At 39.5% G+C, this 22,559-nt stretch overlaps 1 protein-coding gene across 3 annotated transcripts in view; it reads left to right on the top strand.

The window, feature by feature from the left end:
- LOC121924095 (WD repeat containing planar cell polarity effector) overlaps positions 1–22,559 on the top strand; it is a 195,982-nt gene that overhangs the window by 46,338 nt on the left and 127,085 nt on the right. For all 3 annotated transcript variants that reach the window (XM_042455221.1, XM_042455203.1, XM_042455212.1), the window contains 5 exons: positions 2,039–2,121; positions 2,845–2,889; positions 4,095–4,145; positions 7,289–7,359; positions 7,600–7,659. In XM_042455221.1, the coding sequence (XP_042311155.1) occupies positions 2,061–2,121; positions 2,845–2,889; positions 4,095–4,145; positions 7,289–7,359; positions 7,600–7,659 (288 nt within the window). In that variant the 5' untranslated portion in view covers positions 2,039–2,060. The remainder of the gene's footprint in view (positions 1–2,038; positions 2,122–2,844; positions 2,890–4,094; positions 4,146–7,288; positions 7,360–7,599; positions 7,660–22,559) is intronic.

Raw genomic sequence — 22,559 nt, 5'->3', positions numbered from 1 at the left:
TTGCCCACTATAATACCACTTACAGAATCTCCAGTCCATCTCTGGTCTTCAAGATTAGGTATACACGTTGAATCTGGTTCAGCTCCCTAATAGGTAATTTGGTCAGGTTAAAATAGTCTTTATATGCTACAGCTATTCCACCCCAGCACCCATTTTTCCTCACCTGCTCACTAACACAGTACCCTGCCGGGAGAGCCTGTGCTTATATTTGGCCAAAGAAACAATGACAACTTACCATCACTTATCTAAATTTTACTGATTTAGTGAGTGTTTTCTAATAGGAACTAACTATTGGAGTACCTTTGGGCAACACTGATATGAAGAAAATAATTTGTGGTATGGCAGGAGAAGCAATTTAATATCTGTCCCAACATGGCACAGATTCACTGCATGAGATTAAATTTATTGCTTAACGGGTTAACAAGGTGTCCATTTGAAACATGGGGGGAAGCTACATTAAGAATGAATTCTTACAAAGTAGCATTCCTGGTGGATATAACTTTGGTGAAAAGAGTGTCTGAATGATCTCCTTTATATATGAATCCAAATCTTTGCAAATTAGAGGATGATAAATACAAAACATCCAGATGACACATGCTTGATGTTAAAACCGTCTAATTAAAAATAATAATCTTAAAGTGCTCTGATAACCTTTAGGGCTGAAGGGTGGGTTATAACCATATATTTATCTTTGCTTTGATTGGGAAAAGATATATATATATATATATATATATATATACACACACACACACACACACACACACACATACATACATACAGTCAGCCCTCCTCATAGGCAGACTTGCCTTCCACGGCTTTGAGCTTAAACAGAAGGCAAGCCCCATTAGAAGTAACGAGGTGTGTACCCGCGCCATGCGCCCCGTGCGTCGCCACGTGCATGTGCCTAATTCTTCCCTATGGGGCTTGAGCATACCCTATTTTTCCCATATGCAGGGGAATCCAGAATGGATCCCCTGTGTATAGGGCGGACTGTACCATGTATAGACAAGGGTGATGACTGCTGCCAAAGCGTAGGCGATATCTTCTTCATTGAGAGGTGTGTGAGGCAGCTGAATTGTCTGAACCATCAAGATTTATTCGCCACGATAACATTGATAAATATCATTCTTCACAGGCTATATTTGACAAAACTGTGTTGCAGTCTGTTGTTTATCAAAATTAGGCCCACCCAGAGAAAGGGGCTTGGGTATGTCCAATTGTAGTGGATTGCTCCTCCTGCCATACTGTGATTGAGAGATTGGATTTACCATGAAGATTCATTTAGTGATGGCAGGAGGATCAATCCACATCCACCCAAGATTAGATTAAAAGATAGAGCAGGGGTTGGGCTGGCTAATCAAACTAGCTGAGGAGGGCAGGAGTCCAATGGCAGTAACTGTCAGAATGATGGGGGGGACGTGGACTCCTGCAATACTGGCTGACATATGCGGAGAACCCAATCGTAGTAGATTGATCCTCCTGCCATCCCTGAATGAATCTTTACTGTAAGTCCAATCTCTCATTTTCATGGATCTCTTACAGAGATGGCACCAGAATTGATTTTTTTTTTGTATCCTAAAAATAATGTTTCCAGAGGCATTTTATGAAACAACACACATTTTTGTATTGTTATTAAATATGTTGGTTGACTACATGGTCAACTCTGGAATACTTGGACCTCTTAAATATCTTGCCATCCACCACCACATTGTTAACAATGTCAACTTGAAAAACAACTTGCTAGGCCTTCATGCAAATTAAACCCTTATTCATCTTTTGATGATCCTGTCAAAATATGATAGTAAGCTCTTTTTATACAGAAGCCCCCTTTGCACCCCCCCCCAAGCTTGTAGTTAGAGTACTGAAAAATAAGTTTGAAAAGCAGGCATAAATATGACTTATAAAATCTCTGCTTGTTTCATTATGGTTATAAAATTGTTAGAAAATACTACTTTTATTGCTCTTAGATTTTATAAACGGTCTACAGTAAACTTTTTTTCCCAGCTTAACATTTTTGTATTTATTATTTTTGTTCTAGAATTAGCTGTTGGCTGTTTCAGATGACTGTCTTTCTGTGTGAAATGCACCTTTGGTCATTGAAGAATACATTGCATGTTGAAGGTAAAGTAGGCGTTACCAAGCCAGGTCTTGAGTTTTACCAAATCATATGAATATTCAGTTGAATATATAGTATATTGTACTTTCTTTCCAGAAACAAGCAATATTAAAAAAAAAAGTTCTTTGCTCTTCATCCACCAGTACTATCATTCAGCTCCTGACCATCCAGCATTCCCAAACAAACAAAAATCTAGTCTCTGGTGTGAATTGATTTTCTAAAGAATAAGTCTTTCTGAAAGAACAGTACAGGCACACCAATCTCTGCAAAATTAGGGCTGTTCAATTGTATCACTAGCCCTCTGCACTCTTCATTCAAGAAAGCGTGCATTTTAAAAAGGAAGATACTTAGAGTGCATACAAGTTAAACCTGTGTTGCATTGCTAGCCTCTAATTTACAGCAATGGGTCCCTTAGCAGCCATTTGCTACTTGAGGTTTTGGAATTAAAATCTCTTCAAACAGCCTGCTTATGAATCTCCCACCCAGATGTTTTTGACCATTAACTGAGGAATAAGTCTGTCAGATGTACCAGATGAAGGATATTTGGTACTTTATGTGAAGAGTGATTCCCGTGTTAAAAAGAAAGAAAGAGAATGTCCAATAATTGTACCATTACAAGCACTGAATTTCCACCCCATCCATAACATAATTCCCAACACCTCAAATAATTTTAACCATTTTTGGATGCTAGGATATTAATTGAGTGTTATGTTTATTTAATTATGTAGACGAAGACATTGGGATTCATCATTACTATGACAAGAAGGAATCAGGTAAGGTATACAGTACTTCCAAAATTGCACGAATATAATTTTTCCTTTTCTTTTCTGTTAAGAAATTTTTTTAATTGTTGAAGGCAAATATGATTAACTGGACTTCAGAAAAAAAGTGCTGACATTACATGAGTTCCCCAAACCGAAGTTAAAGCCTGAAACCTGTATAGAATGTATTTAACTTGTGGAGTGGAGTGTATGTGTCTCTGTGTGTATTTAAGTCTTCTTCCATCTGTCTACTTCGTCTTAAAGCTCTGACCCTGCAGGCATAGTCAGCTTTTTTGCCTTCCTCTTCTCCTCCCCACCATTTAAAAACATCTTCCCTGATGATCTGAAAATTTTGAAATCTTGTCCATAGTTTTGTTTATTTTGGGGTAATTCTGATTTTCAAATTATTGCAACCTGCCTTGAATCCCATTGTCAGAGAAAGGCGGGATATAATACTTGAAATAAAAAAAAATTCTAGCCATGGATTTCAAATTTTTTCATAGATTATTGTGGTTTATGTTGCTTTATGAATGGTATTGATCTTCCTGATTTTTTGTGGAGTTAGTTATAGCCGAATGTAGAGTAGCATTATTTTAAAACATAAGACAAACAAATGCAGAATGCACTTCAAAAGTTTAATCCTTGTGAAAAATATAGCCAATGTAATGTGATATTTTTGATTGCTATTTGGTGTTCCAGCTATTTTTTATTTATTGGAGCTCCAGCAGAGGGCATTGTAAATTCATAGGACAGCACTGTTGTTGACCTCCTCAGTCCTCCTTACCTGGTATTTGAAATAGGTATTTTAGAGTGAATGATCAATTTTCTTTATCTGATTAATCCTTTTAATCCTAGAAGATTCATGATGGGCCAAAAGGTCTGTTCAGCTAGAATTACTTCCTGTTTTAGTCTAGGTTAAAGTGGTGGCTTGTGTGTGGTCATCTTGTGCTGCCTCCACAACTCTGATGACAGACTGACACAATTTCTAGTTGGGATGCAGTTCACTATCTGATTAGACAATAATTTCTATATTATTGGCCCTCTGTAGCGATCACGTAAACCCTCATTTCATTGCAAATTTAATCTTCCAGGAAAGAAAGACTTTAGAACTTTTTTCTCAATCAAATCTCTGTATTATTTAAAAATATATCTCAGTTAACATTTGCTGATAATGAATGTGGACATTATCCAACTTTTCTACTTTTTCCCCCTTCTAGAACCACAACTGAATTTTGACCGCTTGCATCAGAAGCGACAGTTAGTAGAGTGTAAGCACTATTTTCAGTTTTCATGTTAATACAAACCAATTATCTGTAAGTGTAAATCATATGTGACAGTTATGTGGGGTTTTTCTTTTTAAAATCAGTGGCAGTGGTAATAGTCTTGGAGGAACGAAGGACTGTTTTACTTTTGACCATGAATACCAGTATATTTTCCCTTGTTAGTTGCAGTTTAGCTTATGGTAAGATTCTCTGAAGTAGAAGTATAGCTAGAAATAAAAAGATTAAACAGCCCTTGTCCTGTCTTGTTTTCAATGCAAAATTAAAGCCTGTTCGGTAAAAAAAAAAAGTAATTATTTTGAAGAAAAGTGCACATGACAGACCTTTACAGGCAACTTTTACTGTAGCTATACAATATGTATAAAAAACTTTAAATTTGAAAGGCATTCAGTCAACAGTTTACATATATATGGATTTATGGGGGCAGAATTCAGAGAAAACATATTTTAGAACCATTCAAATTAGTGGGACTTAGGTGAGTCATGCTAACTTCTTCTATAAGTGAGATTTGTGTTAAAGATGCATTTAGGCTTTTTCAAAAGATACCATAGTGACTTTTTATTAATTTATTTTCAATTTGTATGCATTTACTTTTTAGTGATTTCCCATGGCAACAAGTATTACTGCTGTTTTAGCTGAAGTATACTTGGAGAAACATACTAAAATGAAATTTTAGTATGTTTGTCCATGTATATTTTAGCTGAAACAGGGCAGGAGCATAGCCAATGTTTAGTCACAATAAAGTACTTTTTAATTTGCCTTTTAGATAACGTATGTGTACTGTATATGAAGAGCCTATATTTGTTTTTGTACAGAACAGCTGCATTTATTGAAATAGACTGTAAGTGTGATCTTGCATGTTAAACTAGATTGCTGAATTTGGAAACCAGCTAGTGTGGGGAAGTTTCCAGCTCTGAGACCAAGAAACAATCTTCTTTCTGACATTTCCAGATGAGGTAGAGCCTTCCGTTGATACTCCAGTTCAAATTCCTGCCTCAGAAAGAGTTAGACATGGGTCATCTTGCCTCCCATTTTAGGTCACAATAGCAATTTCAAAGAAATTAATGTAAAAGGAAAAACATTTGTAGTGGGAGCACTAAGACCAGCAGCAGTTATTCATCCTCCTTGGCCTATAGGACACATCACAGAGAGCCAGTATTTAAAAGCAGTGCCCTAAGGCATGCATAGAACTATTTCTAAGTGGCCTAGCTGCCCTATTTGCAACAAAGTGGGGGATAGCTTAGAGTAGTGATGGTGAACCTTTTCGAGGCCAGACTGCAACCCAAAACCCACTTATTTATTGCAAATTGCCATGTCCCTATGGCTTTCTAGTAACAAACTGTAGCACTGGCTTAGAGGCTGTGTTGCAGAGAGGAAGCAGCCATTTTATACATTGGAAGGTGACTAGCCCTAGCAGCACCAGCAACTTACCTCCATATGAAAGTGCAATCAAACATCTTTAAGTGTTCATGGTCTCCCCTTCAACTCCAAACCCAACACCTTCTCTGCTGTAAAGACAAGCCCAAGGGTGAGGGAGGAGCATTCATCAGGCCAAGTAGCTGATAGGATTAATTCCATCTCAGGGGAAGAAGAGTTTTTTAATCACCTCCAGGGAGCCTGAGAAAGAACAAATTTATTCAAAGATGAACAGTAAGTTTTCCTTAGATTCCCCAGTGCCATTCTTTCTGACAAAGACTCCTTAAGAGTAGATCCACTGAAAGGCCATGTCAGCAGAAATACAGCCAGGCTTGCTCCAAAAATGTACAGCAATAAGGTGTATCTTGGCTAATGGTCTGGGATTCTGAGAGCTGAAGTCCAAAACACCTGGAGGGCCAGAGTTTGGACATCACTGTCTTAGAGGCATCTACCGCCATACTCATTAGGTTTTAAAACCTTCATCCTTAGTGATATAAGGTATATTCCTAAAAGTACATGGCTTCTTGTTGAAGAGGCAACTGGGCAAGAACATGCTGGAGATGAGCCCAGATTTCTCCATGGGTGTAGTCTTTCTTGATGATGCATCATTAGGCACCATTCAGTTGAAAGACGATGGCCTGCAGTATTGTAGTTGGAAAGAACCTAAGCTGTATTATTGGATTTCTACACCATTCGGAACCATTTTGTTTCTTCATATTCTGTTCTAACAGTAGCCTCTTGTCCTAAGTATAGATTTCTCATCAGGACTATCAGATGTGGTGACATGTCTTTAAGGGTGTTCCATAGCCTTTCATGTGTTTCTCTCAGTAGTGAGATTCAAGGTGGCTTATAAATTAGTAAAACCAGTACAGATTAAAAACATACAAAAACATCAATAACGTGTGGCAAATGTATGTGATACTGTTTAAAAACAAACAGTGCATCAAGTAAAAACCATTTAAAATTAACTAAAAGAGAAATATAAAAACCAGGAAAGCAGCACACCATTAAAAACTCATCGCAGTCAATTCCTAAAAGCCTGGCAGAATAGGAAAATTTTTACTTTCTAGAGGAGGGAGGGTAGCACCTTAGCTTCCCATCTGAAGGGATTTCCAAAGTGTGCAGCCATCAAGTGAGTGTTTCTCTTGTTTCCAGCAAATGGGGCTGGGAAGGTATAAGGCATGAGAGAAGGGCCTCTCCCAAACATCTTAGAGTTTGACCAGGCTCATATACTAAGATATGGTATTTCAAGTAGCCTAGATCCAAACCATATTTTAGGGGCATATCCTCTACTTAGCTTGATTAGTGACAGCTCAGTTATATATGATTCTAAAATAAGGTAACATTATTTGAAAAGAGTTATCAATAGTACCAGTTCAGAATTATCTGCTTATTGCAGTTGAAGTATTGCAGTATATCAGTTCTTTAAAAAAAAAAAAAGGTGGGGGAATAGGTTAAATTCAGGAGAATTTGTTTTATATCATTAGAATTAACCTATTTCATAGGGTGGGAATCCTGATCTATACATATATTTATTAGAAGACTGATAATAATTATAATATTTTGGAAAAAACACATTTCAGAATCATGCTCATCACTATGTGTTCTTCAGTTTTAGACTATCATGATACATATTGAATTTTAAAGTACTACTGAAATATGAAGTAAAATCTTACATTGGTTGCAGTATCTCAAATGTGTATTTCATTTCTTAGCTCGAGATTATCCTTGGGTACTTAAGAACAAACGTCCGGAAAAGCTGCGAGACACACTTAAGGAGCTAGAGGTACCTTTCAGAAACTTTTAAGCATAAACACAATCCAGGTTTTCAGATCTCTTTCAACAACTTTAATTTCATAAAAGATCATCCCTCCTGGTGATGAATTCGCTTTTGTGTGGTGGGCTACCCAAAACAGTTGCATCATTGTTTAAAATGCCAGACAATCTTTTCTCCTTGAAAATCAGAAACACTTTAACCACATGTGAAATGTGTACAGCTATCTATACACTATTTTCTGTTCTCTAGGAATTGATGCAAAATAGTGAGTGTGTGCTGAGCAAATGGAAGACCAAATATGACTGTCAGGTAAATATTTTGACATGCTTTTACAATGATCAGTCATCACAGATGAACAACTGATAAGTGATTGATGTGACAGGACAAAGTTAACTGCTAACTGCAGTTAGAGTGATCTTGTAAGGGGTTTCTTTTTTATTGCATGTGTTGATTTTAACAATAAAAAAGTAAAATGATAAAATTCATCTTGGTGAGAATGGCTATATTTGCATATGGAAATAATGATATAAAATGCATAATGCCTTGTGATGTCATTTAAAGTGCACTTTTCAGGATATTTTGATTGCATGGCCCTGGTGGTAAGTTCAGTTGAACTCAGCAGATTTACTTTTGAGTAGACATGCATAGGATCACACTAGCAGCAACTTTGAATGGACTCTGCCTGGAAACAAGTATTCATTTAAAATGACACAGAACATTACATTTTATATTTAAAGCATTTTGCTTGAAGCAAATACTTAATTGAAAATGTGAATCATGATAACAGGAATTATAAAATAACCACTTAGCCAAGTTAGATGTCAAATAAAGTGAATTACTCAGAGGTCAATGTGTCATGTCTCTGTATCTACATAAATATCCATATAATGTATAAATGGAACATCTGTTCACATCCTTATTAGCAGCATGGAAAGTGGGAACAGGTTGGCATCTTAAGGTGTGTGAGCCAACATTCTAATCAACAGCTTTTTCTAGAAATATGTTTAATGTATTTAACTAATTAAAAACTATTTCTAGTCTTTTATACTTCTTTATTCCAGGTTTTGACAGGCCTGTCCTTGAATTTATCAGGCTTAACAAAGAATGTTGACATTTGAAGATTATTAATTTACAAGCTAACCCTAAAACAGCTGAATTAGAGCAAATCTAATTATAAATGAATTCGATTCTTTGGTAATTGTAGATTTACTTTCTAAAACTAAAGTTAGTCTGTTCAATAAGTCTGTAAAAATATTTACTCTTACCTTGTTTGGTGTTGTTGTTGTTGTTGTTGTGTGCCTTCAAATTGTTTCCAACTTATGGCTTTTGATAAGTATTCTTTAGTAAAGTCTCCTATTAACTTGCAGTTCTGATTTAACAAAAAAAAATTCCATTTATAGACTCTTGATTAAAGAATGGAAAGGAGAGTGTGGGGATGAATGTATAGTCCCTACAGTAGAGGATGTCTAGCAGTGAAATTCCTGTTGGAACTGCTACCCTAATCCTAGAATCTCCTATATGGGCGTCCCTATCAACAGGTGACCTAATGTACTAATCAGGGAAGGCCTGTCCGAAGAGATCTGTCTAGACGGCTTTTCTAAAGCTGTCAAGGATGGTAATGTTTCAGATCTCTTCCAACAGGCCATTCCATAATGTGGGAGTGGCAGATGAAAAGGCCCTCTGGGTGACTGAAGCTAGCCTGATCTTTCTTGTCTGCAGTAAATTTTTCCCAGAGGACCTAAATGCATGGGGTGGATTGTACAAAAGAAGGCGATCCCGTAGATAGGTTGGACCCAGGCCATGAAGGGTTTTAAAAGTCATTACCAACACCTTGTACTGTGCCCAAAAACTAATAGATGACTTCTTCTGGTCTTGAAATCTTGGTCTGTGCTATTGAACTATGTGTTTCATGACACCCCTGTTCTGTTTCTTTTCATCTTTTCTGTAAAAATCCACTTGACATTTTAAGACTGAATGTGTGTGTGCCTTCAAGTCACCTGTTCACATAGGGTTACTCCATAAATTTCATAGGGTTTTCTTAGGCTAGGAAAACTCAGAAGTGTTTTTTTTACTTCTTTCATTTGAAGTATAGCCTCCAGCACCTGGTATTCATTGGTGGTCTCCCATCCATGTATTAACCAGGGCTGACCCTTCTTAACTTGCAAGATCAGACAGAATCTGGTGTCTGTAGGGTGACTGAATAGCTAATATATATTTATTAAAGACAGGAGATAACAATTGAAATCAGTTGTATTATAGGAAAATCGCTTTTTAGATTCTTTTATATTCCTCAAGATGTTTTTAATGGACTTCAGTACTTAGGAATTGCTATTTTCCTGTATTTCCTTACATTTAGAAGCCTCTGAAGAAGTACACTGGTACCCTGGGATACGAATGCGCCGCGTTACGAAATTTCCGGGTTACGAAAAAAATCCATTAAAAAAACTGTTCCGGGTTACGAAGGTTATTTCGGGTTACGAAAAAATTTTTGGTGCTTTTCGGCGCTTTTTCGCACCAAATCGCGGCTTTCGCTATTAGCGCCTATGGGGCTTCAGCTTGCGAATGCTTTTCGGGTTACGAATGGCGCCGCGGAACGAATTAATTTCGTAACCCGGGGGAGCCCTGTAATCATATTTCTCAAACAGTTTAGTCACAATGCAAGATACAAGCACTTTAAGAATTGCTTTTTCTAGCTGTCCTGCATTCATCATCCTTGGAAGCTTTCCTTTTCTCTCTCTCTCTGGCTTGTGTGTGAATGTGAATAATTGAGATGAAGACATAGAGAGAAAGAAACTACTGAGGGGCTTTATGTTGACTGGAGATTGTGGGAACTGGCCAGTGCTATTCTGTGCTGAGGAATGTTGGCTTCATTCCTTGTCTACTTGGCTTTCTACTGTGTGATAAAGCAAATAAATCAATAAGTGTATTTTCCAAGAGAGCGAGAGAGAGATAGCTGTTTCCCTCCTGAGGAAGAACCACACTTATATTGAATACATTCCATAGAAACAGAATGAAGTTCAGTTCTAATTAAAATCTGCCAACAAATATGGAAAACAAAACAGTTGTCGACAGATTGGAAACAATCAATATACATCCCCATCCACAAAAAAGGAGACACAAAAGTTAGTGGGAGCACTAATCTCCCATGCCAGCAAAATCATGCTCAAAGTTCTGCCACATAGACTCCAACCATACATGGAGAAAGAAATCCCAGAGGTCCAAGCAGGGTTCAGGAGACAAAGAGGCACTAGGGATCACACTGTGCACCAGGGATTTCCAAAAGAAAATCAGCATGTAATTTACAGACTATAGCAAAGCTTTTAACTACATAGATAATGAAATGCTATGGAACCCTTAAAGAAATGGGAGTGCCAACACATCTGATAGTCCTGATGAGAAATCTGTACTCAGGACAAGGGGCTGCTGTCAGAACAGAACACAGAGAAACAGAATGGTTCCCAGTTGGCAAAGGGGTCAGACAAGGCTGCATCTTATCATCCTACCTGTTCAATTTATATGCAGAACATATTGCAAAAAACAAAACAAAAAAAAACAAAAAAACAGGCTTGGACACAGAAGAATAGCAGTAGCAAGTACATTTCTATACCACTTATCAGTTAACTTAAGCACTCCCTAAGCAGTTTACAGTGTGTAAGCTCACTGCCCTCGTTGGAAGATCTTTGCATTCTCCTTTCACCTCTTTAGATAGATTGGGATTCCTGCTTGGAAACTCGTCTCTTCTCTCTATCTTATTCAAACTAACCTTGTGAGTTAGATCACTCCCTCTTTGGGATTAACAGTCTTTCTCTCAAGATTCTCAACTGAACTGTTCCTATCTTCCTGCTTCTTAAAGATCGTGAGATTTTCTCTCTTTACCTGAACCACCACTAGTTAGATTAGGATTTAATTTTTTATGTAAATATGGATTAAAGACGTTGTTTTTAAAACTACAAGCTACATGTTTGTTGTTTTTGAGTCATTCTTACTTCTTTAGGGAGGCATAGTTAGGCAAAGTCATGATTGCCCCCAACAAGCTGAGCGCTCATTTTACCGACCTATAAAAGGATGGAAGGCTGAGTCAACCTGAACCTTCTGGAATTGAAGTCACAGCTTTCTGGCTGCAATACTGGCATTTAACCACTGCACCACCAGGGCTCTCTCAAGAAAGAGGTGTGAAAACAGGATGAAGGAATATCTAAGATATGTAGAAAACACCATAAAACTGGGAAAAATCTCCCAAATCTGGAACAACTAGTAAGGAAGATCAAGGAAGAAAGTGCGACAGCATGCATACAGTTGAACATAAAGAAAACAAAAATAATGACCATGGGGAATCTACATAAATTCAACCTAAGCAATGAGAAAATAAAAACCGTAAAAGTTCTCGTACTTGGGACCAAACACTTGTAGGAACTGGGACTGCAGCCAAGAAATCAGAAGAAGATTAAGAATGGGGAGGGTGGCTATTAAAAAACTAGAAAAGAGCCTAAAATGCAAATATATCCAATTGAGCACAAAAGTTAGAATCATACAAATTAAAGGGGAGGGAAACAACAAGGATGTTATGATGGGAGTCTACTACAGACTTCCCAGTCAGATGGAAGAATTTAATGATGCCTTTCTAAAACAGAATACTACACACTCAGAAAGGAGAGATGTGTAGTAGTGATGGGTGACTTCAACTATCCTGATATTTGCTGGAATTCAAACTCAGCCAAATCCTCAAGGTCTAGTAAATTCCTCACTTGCTTCAAAGACAATTTCATTTTCCAAAAGGTGAAAAAGGCAACTAGGGGGTCAGCTATTTTAGATCTGATCCTAACCAACAAGGATGACTTGGTTAATGGGGTGCAAGTGGGGGGATCCTTAGGTGGAAGTGACCATGTTCTCCTGGAGTTTGTTATACAGTGGAAAGGAGAAGCCAGGCATAGTCAGACACATATTCTAGACATTAGGAGAGCTGATTTCAATAAACTTAGAGAAGTACATGGTCAGGAATACAAAAAGAGAAGGGAGTTCAGGATGGATGGGAGTTTCTCAAAAGGGAAATACTGAAGGCACAATTTAAAACAGTTCAATGTGGAAGAAAAATGGGAGGTGTCTCAAGAAACCAGGATGGATGACCAAGGAACTTTCAACTCAGCTAAATTTTAAACGGAACATGTATAAGAAATGGGGAAATCACCAAAGGGGAATTCAAACAAATAGCTAGCCTGTGTAGGGGTAAAGTCAGAAAAGCTAAAGTGCAGAATGAACTCAGGCTTGCTAGAGAGGTTAAGAACAATAAAAAGGGCTTTTTTGGATATGTCTGCAGCAAAAGGAAGAAGAAGGAAATGGTAGGGCCACTGCATGGAGAAGATGGTAAAATGCTAACAGAAGACAGAGAAAAGGCAGAATTACTCAACACCTTCTTTGCCTCAGTCTTCTCAGAAAAGGAAAAGGGTGCTCAATCTGGGAATAATGGAGCAGAGAACAGAATAGGGGAATTTCAGCACAGAATAAGCAAAGAGATAGTACAAGAATACCTTGTTAATCTAAATGAATATTCTTCTTCCAGACGCCCCTAACCCTAGTACGGACTGAGTCCGTACCAAATGGCGGCGGCCATTCCACACGGCCGCCGCCATCTTGACATAGCGGACGCACTGTGTCCGCACGTTGCGCCCCGGAAATGCCGCCACAAGTGCGCACTTTGGCACTTGCAGCGTCTCTTCCGGGTCGCAGGAAGGAGCGTGATTTTCACGCTCCTTCTTTGCAGCGTCTGGGAACCGCGCTGTTTGGCTGCTGCAGTTCCCAGATGCAATTCCATAATCACAAAGAGTCAACATGGGTTTCAGAGAAACAAGTCATGCCAGACAAATCTTATCTCTTTCTTTGATAAAATTACCAGCTTGGTAGATGAAGGGAATGCTGTGGATATAGTATATCTTGATTTCAGTAAGGCCTTTGACAAGGTTTCCCATGACATTCTTGCAAACAAGCTTGTAAAATGTGGGCTAGACAAAGTAACTGTTACATGGATTTGTAACTGGTTGACCGGCCAAACACAAAGGGTGCTCAACAATGGCTCCTTTTCGTCCTGGAGAGAAGTGACCAGTGGGGTCCCACAGGGCTCTGTCCTGGGCCCAGTGTTATTCAACATCATAATCAGTTACTTGGATGACAGAATTGGAGGCATACTTATCAAATTTGCAGATGATACCAAATTAGGAGGACAGGATCAAAATTCAAAATGACCTGAATAGACTAGAAAGCTGGGCCAAAGCTAACAAAATGAAATTCAACACAGAGAAATGTAAGGTACTGCACTAAGAGCGGAAAAATGAAATGCACAGATATAGGATGGGAGACACATTGCTGAATGAAAGTACATGTGAAAGGGATCTAGGAGTCCAAGTAGACCATAAGTTGAACATGAGTCAACAGTGTGATGCGGCAGCTAAAAAGGCCAATGCAATTTTAGGCTGCATCAATAAAAGTATAGTGTCTAGATCAAGAGAAGTAATAGTGCCACTATATTCTCCTTTGGTCAGGCCCCACCTGGAATATTGTGTCCAGTTCTGGGCACCACAATTCAAAAAGGACATTGAGAAACTGGAGCGTGTCCAAAGGAGGGTGACTAAAATGGTGAAGGGTCTGTAAACCATGTCCTATGAGGAATGACTTAGGGAGCTGGGGATGTTTAGCCTGGAGAAGAGAAGGTTAAGAGGTGATATGATAGCCCTGTTTAAATATTTGAAGGGATGTCACATTGAGGAGGGAACAAGCTTGCTTTCTGCTGCTCCAGAGAACAGGACCCGGAACAATGGATGCAAGCTGTAGGAAAAGAGATTCCACCTCAACATTAGGAGGAACTTCCTGACAGTAAGGGCTGTTCGACAGTGGAACACACTTCCTCGGAGTGTAGTGGAGTCTCCCTCCTTGGAGGTCTTCAAACGGAGGCTGGATGGCCATTTGTTGGGGATGCTTTGATTTGGATTTCCTGCATGGCAGGGGGTTGGACTGGATGGCCCTTGTGGTCTCTTCCAACTCTATGATTCTATGATTCCACTTGACAGCAGGGGAGAAATTGTGGCAAAAAGGAGGTTTCAAATGTGGGACCCTGCTTGAGCTTTGTTGGGACTTGGCTGTCAGGTTGGAGCTGCTCTGCAGCTCCTGCTTTCTTTCATCAGACAGGTTGAGAGAAGAGGTAGTAGAGGAAACTATGTTTGTGTGGGAGAGGGAAACACTTGAAGCTGTGTGGGAAAAGGACGTCTCTGGGGAAGGAGGAGAAGAAATATTGGGGGTCAATTTTTGGAAACAGTCCTTTGCCTTGGAGTGGCTTCTGTAGTTAAGATCTCTCTTTTTCCCCACTGATGTGTCTCCAGTCCAGGGCATATGGCTTCTTTAAGCCCGCTACATACTCACTGGCTGCACTTCCCTCCACCTCGATGAAGAGTCCTTCCTTGCCAGGGAGAAGTAGCTCAGTTGCTACTCCCAGGCTGGCCAGGTGGCAAAGGGAGCAGTGACCGAGCTTGGTTGTTTTGAATTTCCAGTAGAACAATAAACCTATTGTGAAATATGCGTGGGGAGGGGTGCTAAGATTGTCACCCAAGAGGAAAGGGGGCAGAAGCCCCAAAATGTTTGGGGACCACTGATCTAAATAATTGCTACAAATATTTATCAGCCCCAGGATGGAACCCTGAGGCACTACATTCAAGACCTCTTTCCATAAAACTCCATGAACCAATGCAAAGGTACCTGACTTTTCAGCCTTGAGTTTTCAATCACAGCCTTTCCCTCCTAACAAGGTTCCTGCCCCTTAGTAGAGAGCAGGGTGGATGGGGCATGGAGGTACTGGAAACAGGAACAGAGGTTGAGACTTCTTTGCTCTTACAGATGATGATGAAGAGCCCTGGTGGCGCAGTGGTTAAATGCCTGTACTGCAGTCACTCACTCACAAACCATAAGGTTACGAGTTCAATACCAGCCAAGGGCTCAAGCTTGACTCAGGCTTGCACCCTTCCAAGGTCGCTAAAATGAGTACCCAGATAGTTGGGGGCAATTAGCTTACGCTTTGTAAACCGCTTAGGGAGTGCTTAAGTGCACTGATAAGCGGTATGGAAATGTACTTGCTATTGCGATGATGATGACGATGATGATGATGATCATCATCATCATCATCTGTGAGAGCAGAGAATCAGGATTTCTGTCTTGCCTTTTTCACAGTTTGGCACTCAACATGATTTTAAAACAAATTTTAAAAAACACATTGTTAAAAATTCACAAGATATAAAAATTAAAAAGAAATTAAATAATAAAAAATAAACCCAGATTTAAACATATATAATTTAATATGCATGTGCATGTGCACACAAACACACATCAGCACAACAATTAGCAAGATCCAGGACATTGTTTAGGTGAGATAGGTCTTATACAATCTTTCATAAAATGCCCAAAACAGAAATGTCTTTACTTGTCTGCAAATAAAAAGTATGGAGTGTGCCAATCTAACTTCCCTGGAAGGGAGTTCCAGAGCCTGGGGGCATTTGTTGAGAAGGCCATCTCCTGTGTTCCCGTTGGATGTATCTTGTCCTGTTTCTCAAGTTGGTTTTAGTTGAGAGTTACAAGAACCCCTTCCCATATCCAACCTGGTAACCCTAATGCTGAGGTGGTGGTGGTGGGGGATGTTTTTATTCCTCCAGTCTAGCTCATGGTTGCCTCAATACTCACAGTAGAACAGCAGACACCAACAGTTGAATCATATTACAGTGTGCCCTTGCCTTACGCGGGGGATTCATTCCGGACCCCCCTGCGCATAAGGCAAATAGCGCTTATGCTCGAGCCGCATTAGCCATAATAGGCATTTGTGCCAAAGGCACATGTGCCATTGTTTCTTCCATTGTAGAAAATTTCCATTGCTGAAAGCCATGTAAAAGGTGCCCGCGTATGATGCAGGCGCACTGTACTATTCCATTATTTAGTCTGATTGCATTCTTTAACTATAAGAGTAACTTAGTTTTACTTTGATTAATAGGGAAAGAAAGTTATTTTGGGCATTATTGGGTTATTATTCATAACTAGTTTCCTCCTATTTCTGGATGATATGCAGTTTTATTGGAGGAAATATAATTCAAACTGCTGTGCATTTCATTTTTTCATATGGCCTGTTAAATTGCCTACTCAACTTACAGAGTTTTGTTGTTCTTCAAAAACTTTTTCCTTTATATTTTTGGGACAATTATAAGCACTAGTCAAACACTGCTGGGCTATAAGGTCATATTATCAACTTGGGAATAAATTGTGATTTTATCTAATCCAGCTGCAACATGAGGATAAATTGAAGTTTTGAAAGGTTGCAATAAAAACTGGAATAGTGTGACTGTGTCTAACACTTTTAGTAGGACAAAACCTTAAAGGACATCTGCCATAAAACTGGTAGAGCTTTTAACCAGCTTCCAGATGATTATCGAAAGATATATTTACCAGATAAATAAAAAGGGGAGTTTCTCTGATACAATTCATATGTTATATATAGAAATGCTTGATCTGGATCTGCATTTAATAAGATCTGAACAGGATTATGATGTTTTGAACTGCTTTAGTAGGTCTAAGAATTCATTGTATGTGGTATAACATTTTATATTTTGAAAAGTGCGCATATATTTAAGTGATGACACTAAATAAATACCAGCAGTATATATGTATGTACTTGCACAATATTTTGATTGTCCTGATATGAAACATGTACTTTGGACAAGAGTGCATTATCAAAAAGAATACTATATGAAGAAACAGTTGGCAAAAGAGTCAGGTAAGGCAGCATTTTATCAGCCTGTTGGTTTAGTTATATAGAATGTGAACTCGACTCAGAGGAAGGAGGAGTAAAAAACTGGAAGAGGAAATATTGGAGACATGCAAATGACACCATATTATCAGCAAAACATAGCATAGAATGATTACTGGTGAAAGTTCAGGAAGAAAGTGCTGAAGCGGGGTTACAACTGAATATTAAGAAAAGAAAAATATGACTACAGAATAGTTATTCCCAAAGTAGGCAGTTGGGCAGTGGAAAGATCCAGGGGTGTGGTGAGGAGGAAAGGGGCAGCAGGGGGGTGGTGAAGGGTAAAAGAGGGCAGCAGAGAGGCCTTCAGTCAAAGTATTGGAGCACAAGAAAGACAAGGGAAACCAGCAGTCTTTAGGGCCATGATGAGCTTAAAGGGTTGCATGAAACGTCTTTTCAGAGCCCTTTAAAACCACTACACAGCTTCACTGATCACTATGTGTGGTGGTGTCTCCTGATTTTCACCTCCCCACGTGAACTCACTCTCTCAGCCATACTTTCACTAGTAGTGGCAGTTAGGAAATTCTTGCTGGGCATAGTTTCTGTGGCTTGGAACCACCATTTTGGGGTGGACTGACTGGAGCAAGCACATGACAGCAGGGGAGATGTGGTGACAAAAAAGATCTGTCAAAGTTAGAACCCTGCTTAATCATTATGAACTTTGCCAGGATGTGGCTGGCAGGTTGGAGTTATGCTGCTGCTCCTGCTTTTGTTCATTGGAAACAATTTTTGGAAACAATCCTTTGCCTTGGAGGGGCTACTATAGTTAAAATCTCGCCTTTTCCCTGTTGATGCATTTCTAATCTATAGCATTTGGTCTCTGTGAGCCTCCTACATATGCACCAGCTGCACCTCTCTGCACCCAGATGAAGCGTCCTTCCTTGCCAGGGAAAAGCAGCTTGCTGCTTCCAGGGTGACCGGTTGGCACTCCTTCCTTGGAGTGTAGTGGAGTCTCCTTCCTTAGAGGTCTTTAAACAGTGCCTGGGTGACCATCTGTCAGAGATGCTTTGATTGAGATTTCCTGCATGGCAGGGGGTTGGGCTGGATGGCCCTTGCAGTCTCTTCCCACTCTATGATTCTAGGATTCCTTGCTAGTGAGTCTCACCAATGTGTCATTGCAGAAGTCATCTGATAGTTTCCCCCTACAAAGGCATATAGGCACACAGGATTTCTTCTTTAGAGGTACAGGAGCACCTTCACAAAATAGAAACAGCCTACCAATCCACTCAGTTCAGGCATGGCTCTCTACCTCGTTGAACAGAGCCCCACATTACCCTTCTGAATCCCTGACTTGTCACAATGCATAAGAATTGTTGTTGTTGTTGTTAACCGTCCTCAAGTTGATCTTGACCCATGGTGACTGTATGGATGAGACATCTCCTAGATTCCCTGTCCTCCACCGCTCTGCTTAGTTCCTGAAAATTTATACCTGTGACCTCTTTTATAGAGTCCCTCCATCTAGCATGTGGCCTTCCTCTTTTTCTCCTTCACTCCACCTTTCCCAGCATTATTGTTTTTTTCCAATGAGTTCTCCTTTATCATGATGTGCTCAGCCTCAGTTTTGTCATCTTGACTTCCTGGGAGATTTCTGGCTTGTCTTTTCGGCTGTCCACAGAATCTTCAACACTCTTCTCCAGCACCACATTTTGAATGATGGTCAACAATTCACTGATGGTCAGCTGTTATGCCTCAAATTGAATCAAGTATTTTTGAACTAAATATCTTAAGAACCAACCTATGAATAGAAATAAATATATTTTAAACAGGAACTTGAGATTGTACTGATTCGTGCTAGCTTGGCTTGCAAGGTAACAAAACTAATTTTGTACTGTCTTTAATCAAACTTTATTTACAAGTAGTCATTGTATCCTCAGTCTGTTCTCTGTGCTTTTTAACAGAACCTAAATATATACATTTTCCTCGAGTATACTTTCTCCTGTTAAGTGAGCAAATACTAGGATCCTTCTAAAGAGGATTGATCTTTCCCTTTTTGCTTTCACTGAAAATGGCATACAAATGAAGGTGTGTGTGTGGTATGTGGTGTGTGTGTGTGTGTTTTAAATAACCTAGCAGCTGCAGAAGCCTGGGGAAAGAGATAACACATTTTCAGGGTTCTCAACTGCAAAGTCTTACATGACCAATTTGTGCATGAGCACTGAACATGTATCTTCAAAGTAAACATGTATAAGTTGGCAGTGGAGCAGTGCTGTAGTCCCACCCTTCTCTGAAATATGTATTCATTGAATATGAGAAAGAAGTAATGTTAATGAAGAAAGCATTGCTACTGGTTTTGTGGATGTAGAGCTAAACAGATGTACTGTACTGTTATTCACATCTTTAAACCTGACATGAAAGATTTTATAAACAGAAACAGCTGGTGCAATGGAAAGGATCAGACAGTATTCAGGAAAGGTGTTTTAACTTTGCTTCTACCACAGCCCTTATTGGAAATACTGTGATTTTGGCAACATTTCGACCAATCTGTGAGCTTGTCATGAGTATTGATCCTGTAGCGTATTGTATCCTGTTTGGGAATTTTCTGTGCTAATTGATCTTATAATGTAGTGATAAAGCCACTGGTAAGGAGCCTGTTGAGTCAACCTTGGTGTTGTGTAGGCAGTTTTGTCCTTTTGATGCTTCTGCAAAGAGTGTGGAAGCCAGTGCAAACAAGGAGTGACAGTGCCAGAGACCCTTAACCACCTACTGCACAAGCATGTCTCTAACAGCAAAGAAGATAGCCGCATAGCATCTGCTTCCCACCAATGGTCAATTCTATATAGAACCAGTAATTTCCTCAGTGCACAAATGATTTTCTAGACTACTCCTCCCTTGTATTTTGCTCTAAGAACCCCTCACAGCCTGATTTTGAGAATGTCAGTGCTTTTATATAGGTGCACAGGATGCTGTAGCATAGCTATGCTGGCAGATCTTTCCACTTTTCCAGGACTGAAACAGACATTGGCCTCTGATAATTCTTGTTGCTTCCTTGCCTCAGATAGATCATTTTTTGCATTCAATAAAAGAAATTAAGTAAGAAAGTAAGTAAATAAACAAGCAAGCAAATTTATTTGTGTAGCATAAGCCAAAATTATGATGTTTAAATGAGTGAATCTGATCAAGGAACAAACTGACATGTAAGCATTGGGCTCTTACATTAGTTCACATAAATTTTCCATTTTCTGATGTCCAGAAAGTTCAGAGCTTAGTAACAGAACCTAAAAATCTTAGATTTCTTCATTAAAATGTTTTTGCTACATGTTGATTTTTTTTAAAAAAATTATTGCTATCATTTGAGCCCTAAGGGGCGGAACAGACAGGCAGGAAGGAGCGGCCAGAGGCCACTCAGCCCAGAGAGTACCCCAGGATTGCGGCAACTACATGACACTGTCCCGATGCTGCCTCCTGCCGCAGTCCCAAATGGGCTTCAGCAAGGAGTGGGAAAGGTCGACCCCTTCTGGGGTCGGGTTTGGACTGCCTTAGGCAGCTCAGGAGCAACCCTAGCATGTCCCCAAATTCAAGCTGGGGCAAAGAGGAAACAAGGAAGAAGATAAGGAAGGAGGGGAGGGGGGAAGGAGGGGGGGGGGGGGGAGGAGGGGGGGGGGCGAGGGACTTTTGTCCCCAATGGCAGTGCTCAAATGTGTGGATATCAGGTCCGTGGATAAGGAGGGCCCATTCTATCTAGATGACAATGCAGTGATTAGTAGAAGCCAGCATAGATTTGTCAAGAACAAATCCTGCCAAACTAATCTTACATTTTCATTCAGTCAAGTTTCTAATTGATGGTGGGAATGCTGTGAATATTATTTTTCTAGATTTCAGCAAAGCATTTGATAAGGTCCCGCATAATATTTGAATAAGAAAATGGATTAAATGTGGAATAATGGGAACACTGTCAGATGGATCTATGACTGGTTGGAAAACTGTTAAAAGGTCATTATCAGTGGCTGCACTTCAAACAGGTTTCGAGTGGAATGCCTCTGGGAGCTATCTTAGTGCCATTATTCTTCATCAGTTTTATCAGTGATATAGATGATGTGGTAGAGGGAATCCTTATCAAATTTACAAATGACACAAAATTGCAAAGGGTGGCTAACACATTAGAAGACAGGAATAGAATTCAAAAGGACCTGGGTAAATAGAAAAGTGGGTGAAAATTAATAAAATGAAGTTCAGACAAATGCAAGCTTCTACATTTAGGTCATCACAGAAATAGGATGAGGAAATACATGGCTTAGGAGTACTACATGCAAAAAGGATTTTGGAATTACTGTTGATAATAAGTTGAAGGTGACCCAGCAATTTGATGTTGCAGCAAAGGAGCAAATAATATTTTAGTCTGCATTAATCTTCTCATGATGTCTGTGCTTCACACATATGGGTTATGCTGTGGCTGCACAGAATACTGTTCAGAACCTTGTAGAAACTAGTGGATGCATTTTGGTGGTAGCTCTGCCCTCCTCCAGCAACCATGGCACTTCCCTCTGAAACCGCCATTTCCGTGGAGACTGATTCATTCATTCTTCAGGATCAGCAGGACACAGCTAGGGGAGAACAGGTGGGGTTCTGTAAGTGCACAGATTACTACTCGAAGAACTACAGTTGCAAGTATGCAACATGTCCTCCTCCTTCATGGTCTCTGTGCCTCACACCTATGGGAGACTAGCAAGCTACAGAGAAGAAGGAAGCAGGAGTGTTGTTGCAATCAAGTGAAAATTTATTAAAGATTACTTCAAAAGTAGAACATCAAACGTGAAACATAAACATCATGTCTTCCACCCTTAATGAACAAACAGTATTCAAACTGTTTCGAGAAATAGAACTCTCCTGAAACATATAACCACAATATAGAATTCAAAGTGCAAGCAAACATGCAAGGCAAACTGGAATGCAGTACAGCCAAGGCGAACTGGAATGCAGTACAGCTTTCCCAAAGGTAGTGTGAATCCTAGACCTATATAGCTTGGGTTCAGGCTGTTTGAAGGACCATATCTCCTATATAATATTAAAGTTTTAAGATCATCTAGAGAGGCCCTCCTCTCAGTCTCATCACCTTCTTAGGCTCATTTGGTAGGAACAAGGGAGAGGGCCTTCTTGGTGGCTGCTCCCAGACTTTGGAGCTCCCTGCACAGAAAGGGCAGAATGGCCCCATCCTTGCTGTCTTTCTGGCAGCAAGTTAAAATATTTTTGTGTCACCAAAGTAGCCAGAAAATCCGTATGTCTTTTTTCTGTGCAAAAACCAAAAACCAATTTTTTTAACTGGATAACTCCTAAACCTTATAGATTCTTGTCTGTCTAGTATTCTCCCTGTCAAGGTTTTCTAATACTTAAGCCCATTTTATTTACCATTTTTAGAATATTTTAAATAATCTTTATTCCATTCCTA

The sequence above is a fragment of the Sceloporus undulatus genome, chromosome 1 (genome assembly GCF_019175285.1).
Source record: "Sceloporus undulatus isolate JIND9_A2432 ecotype Alabama chromosome 1, SceUnd_v1.1, whole genome shotgun sequence".
Classification (NCBI taxonomy): domain Eukaryota; kingdom Metazoa; phylum Chordata; class Lepidosauria; order Squamata; family Phrynosomatidae; genus Sceloporus; species Sceloporus undulatus.
The sequence above is the reverse complement of the archived record's forward strand: the minus strand, read 5'-3'. Positions and strand labels throughout refer to the sequence as shown.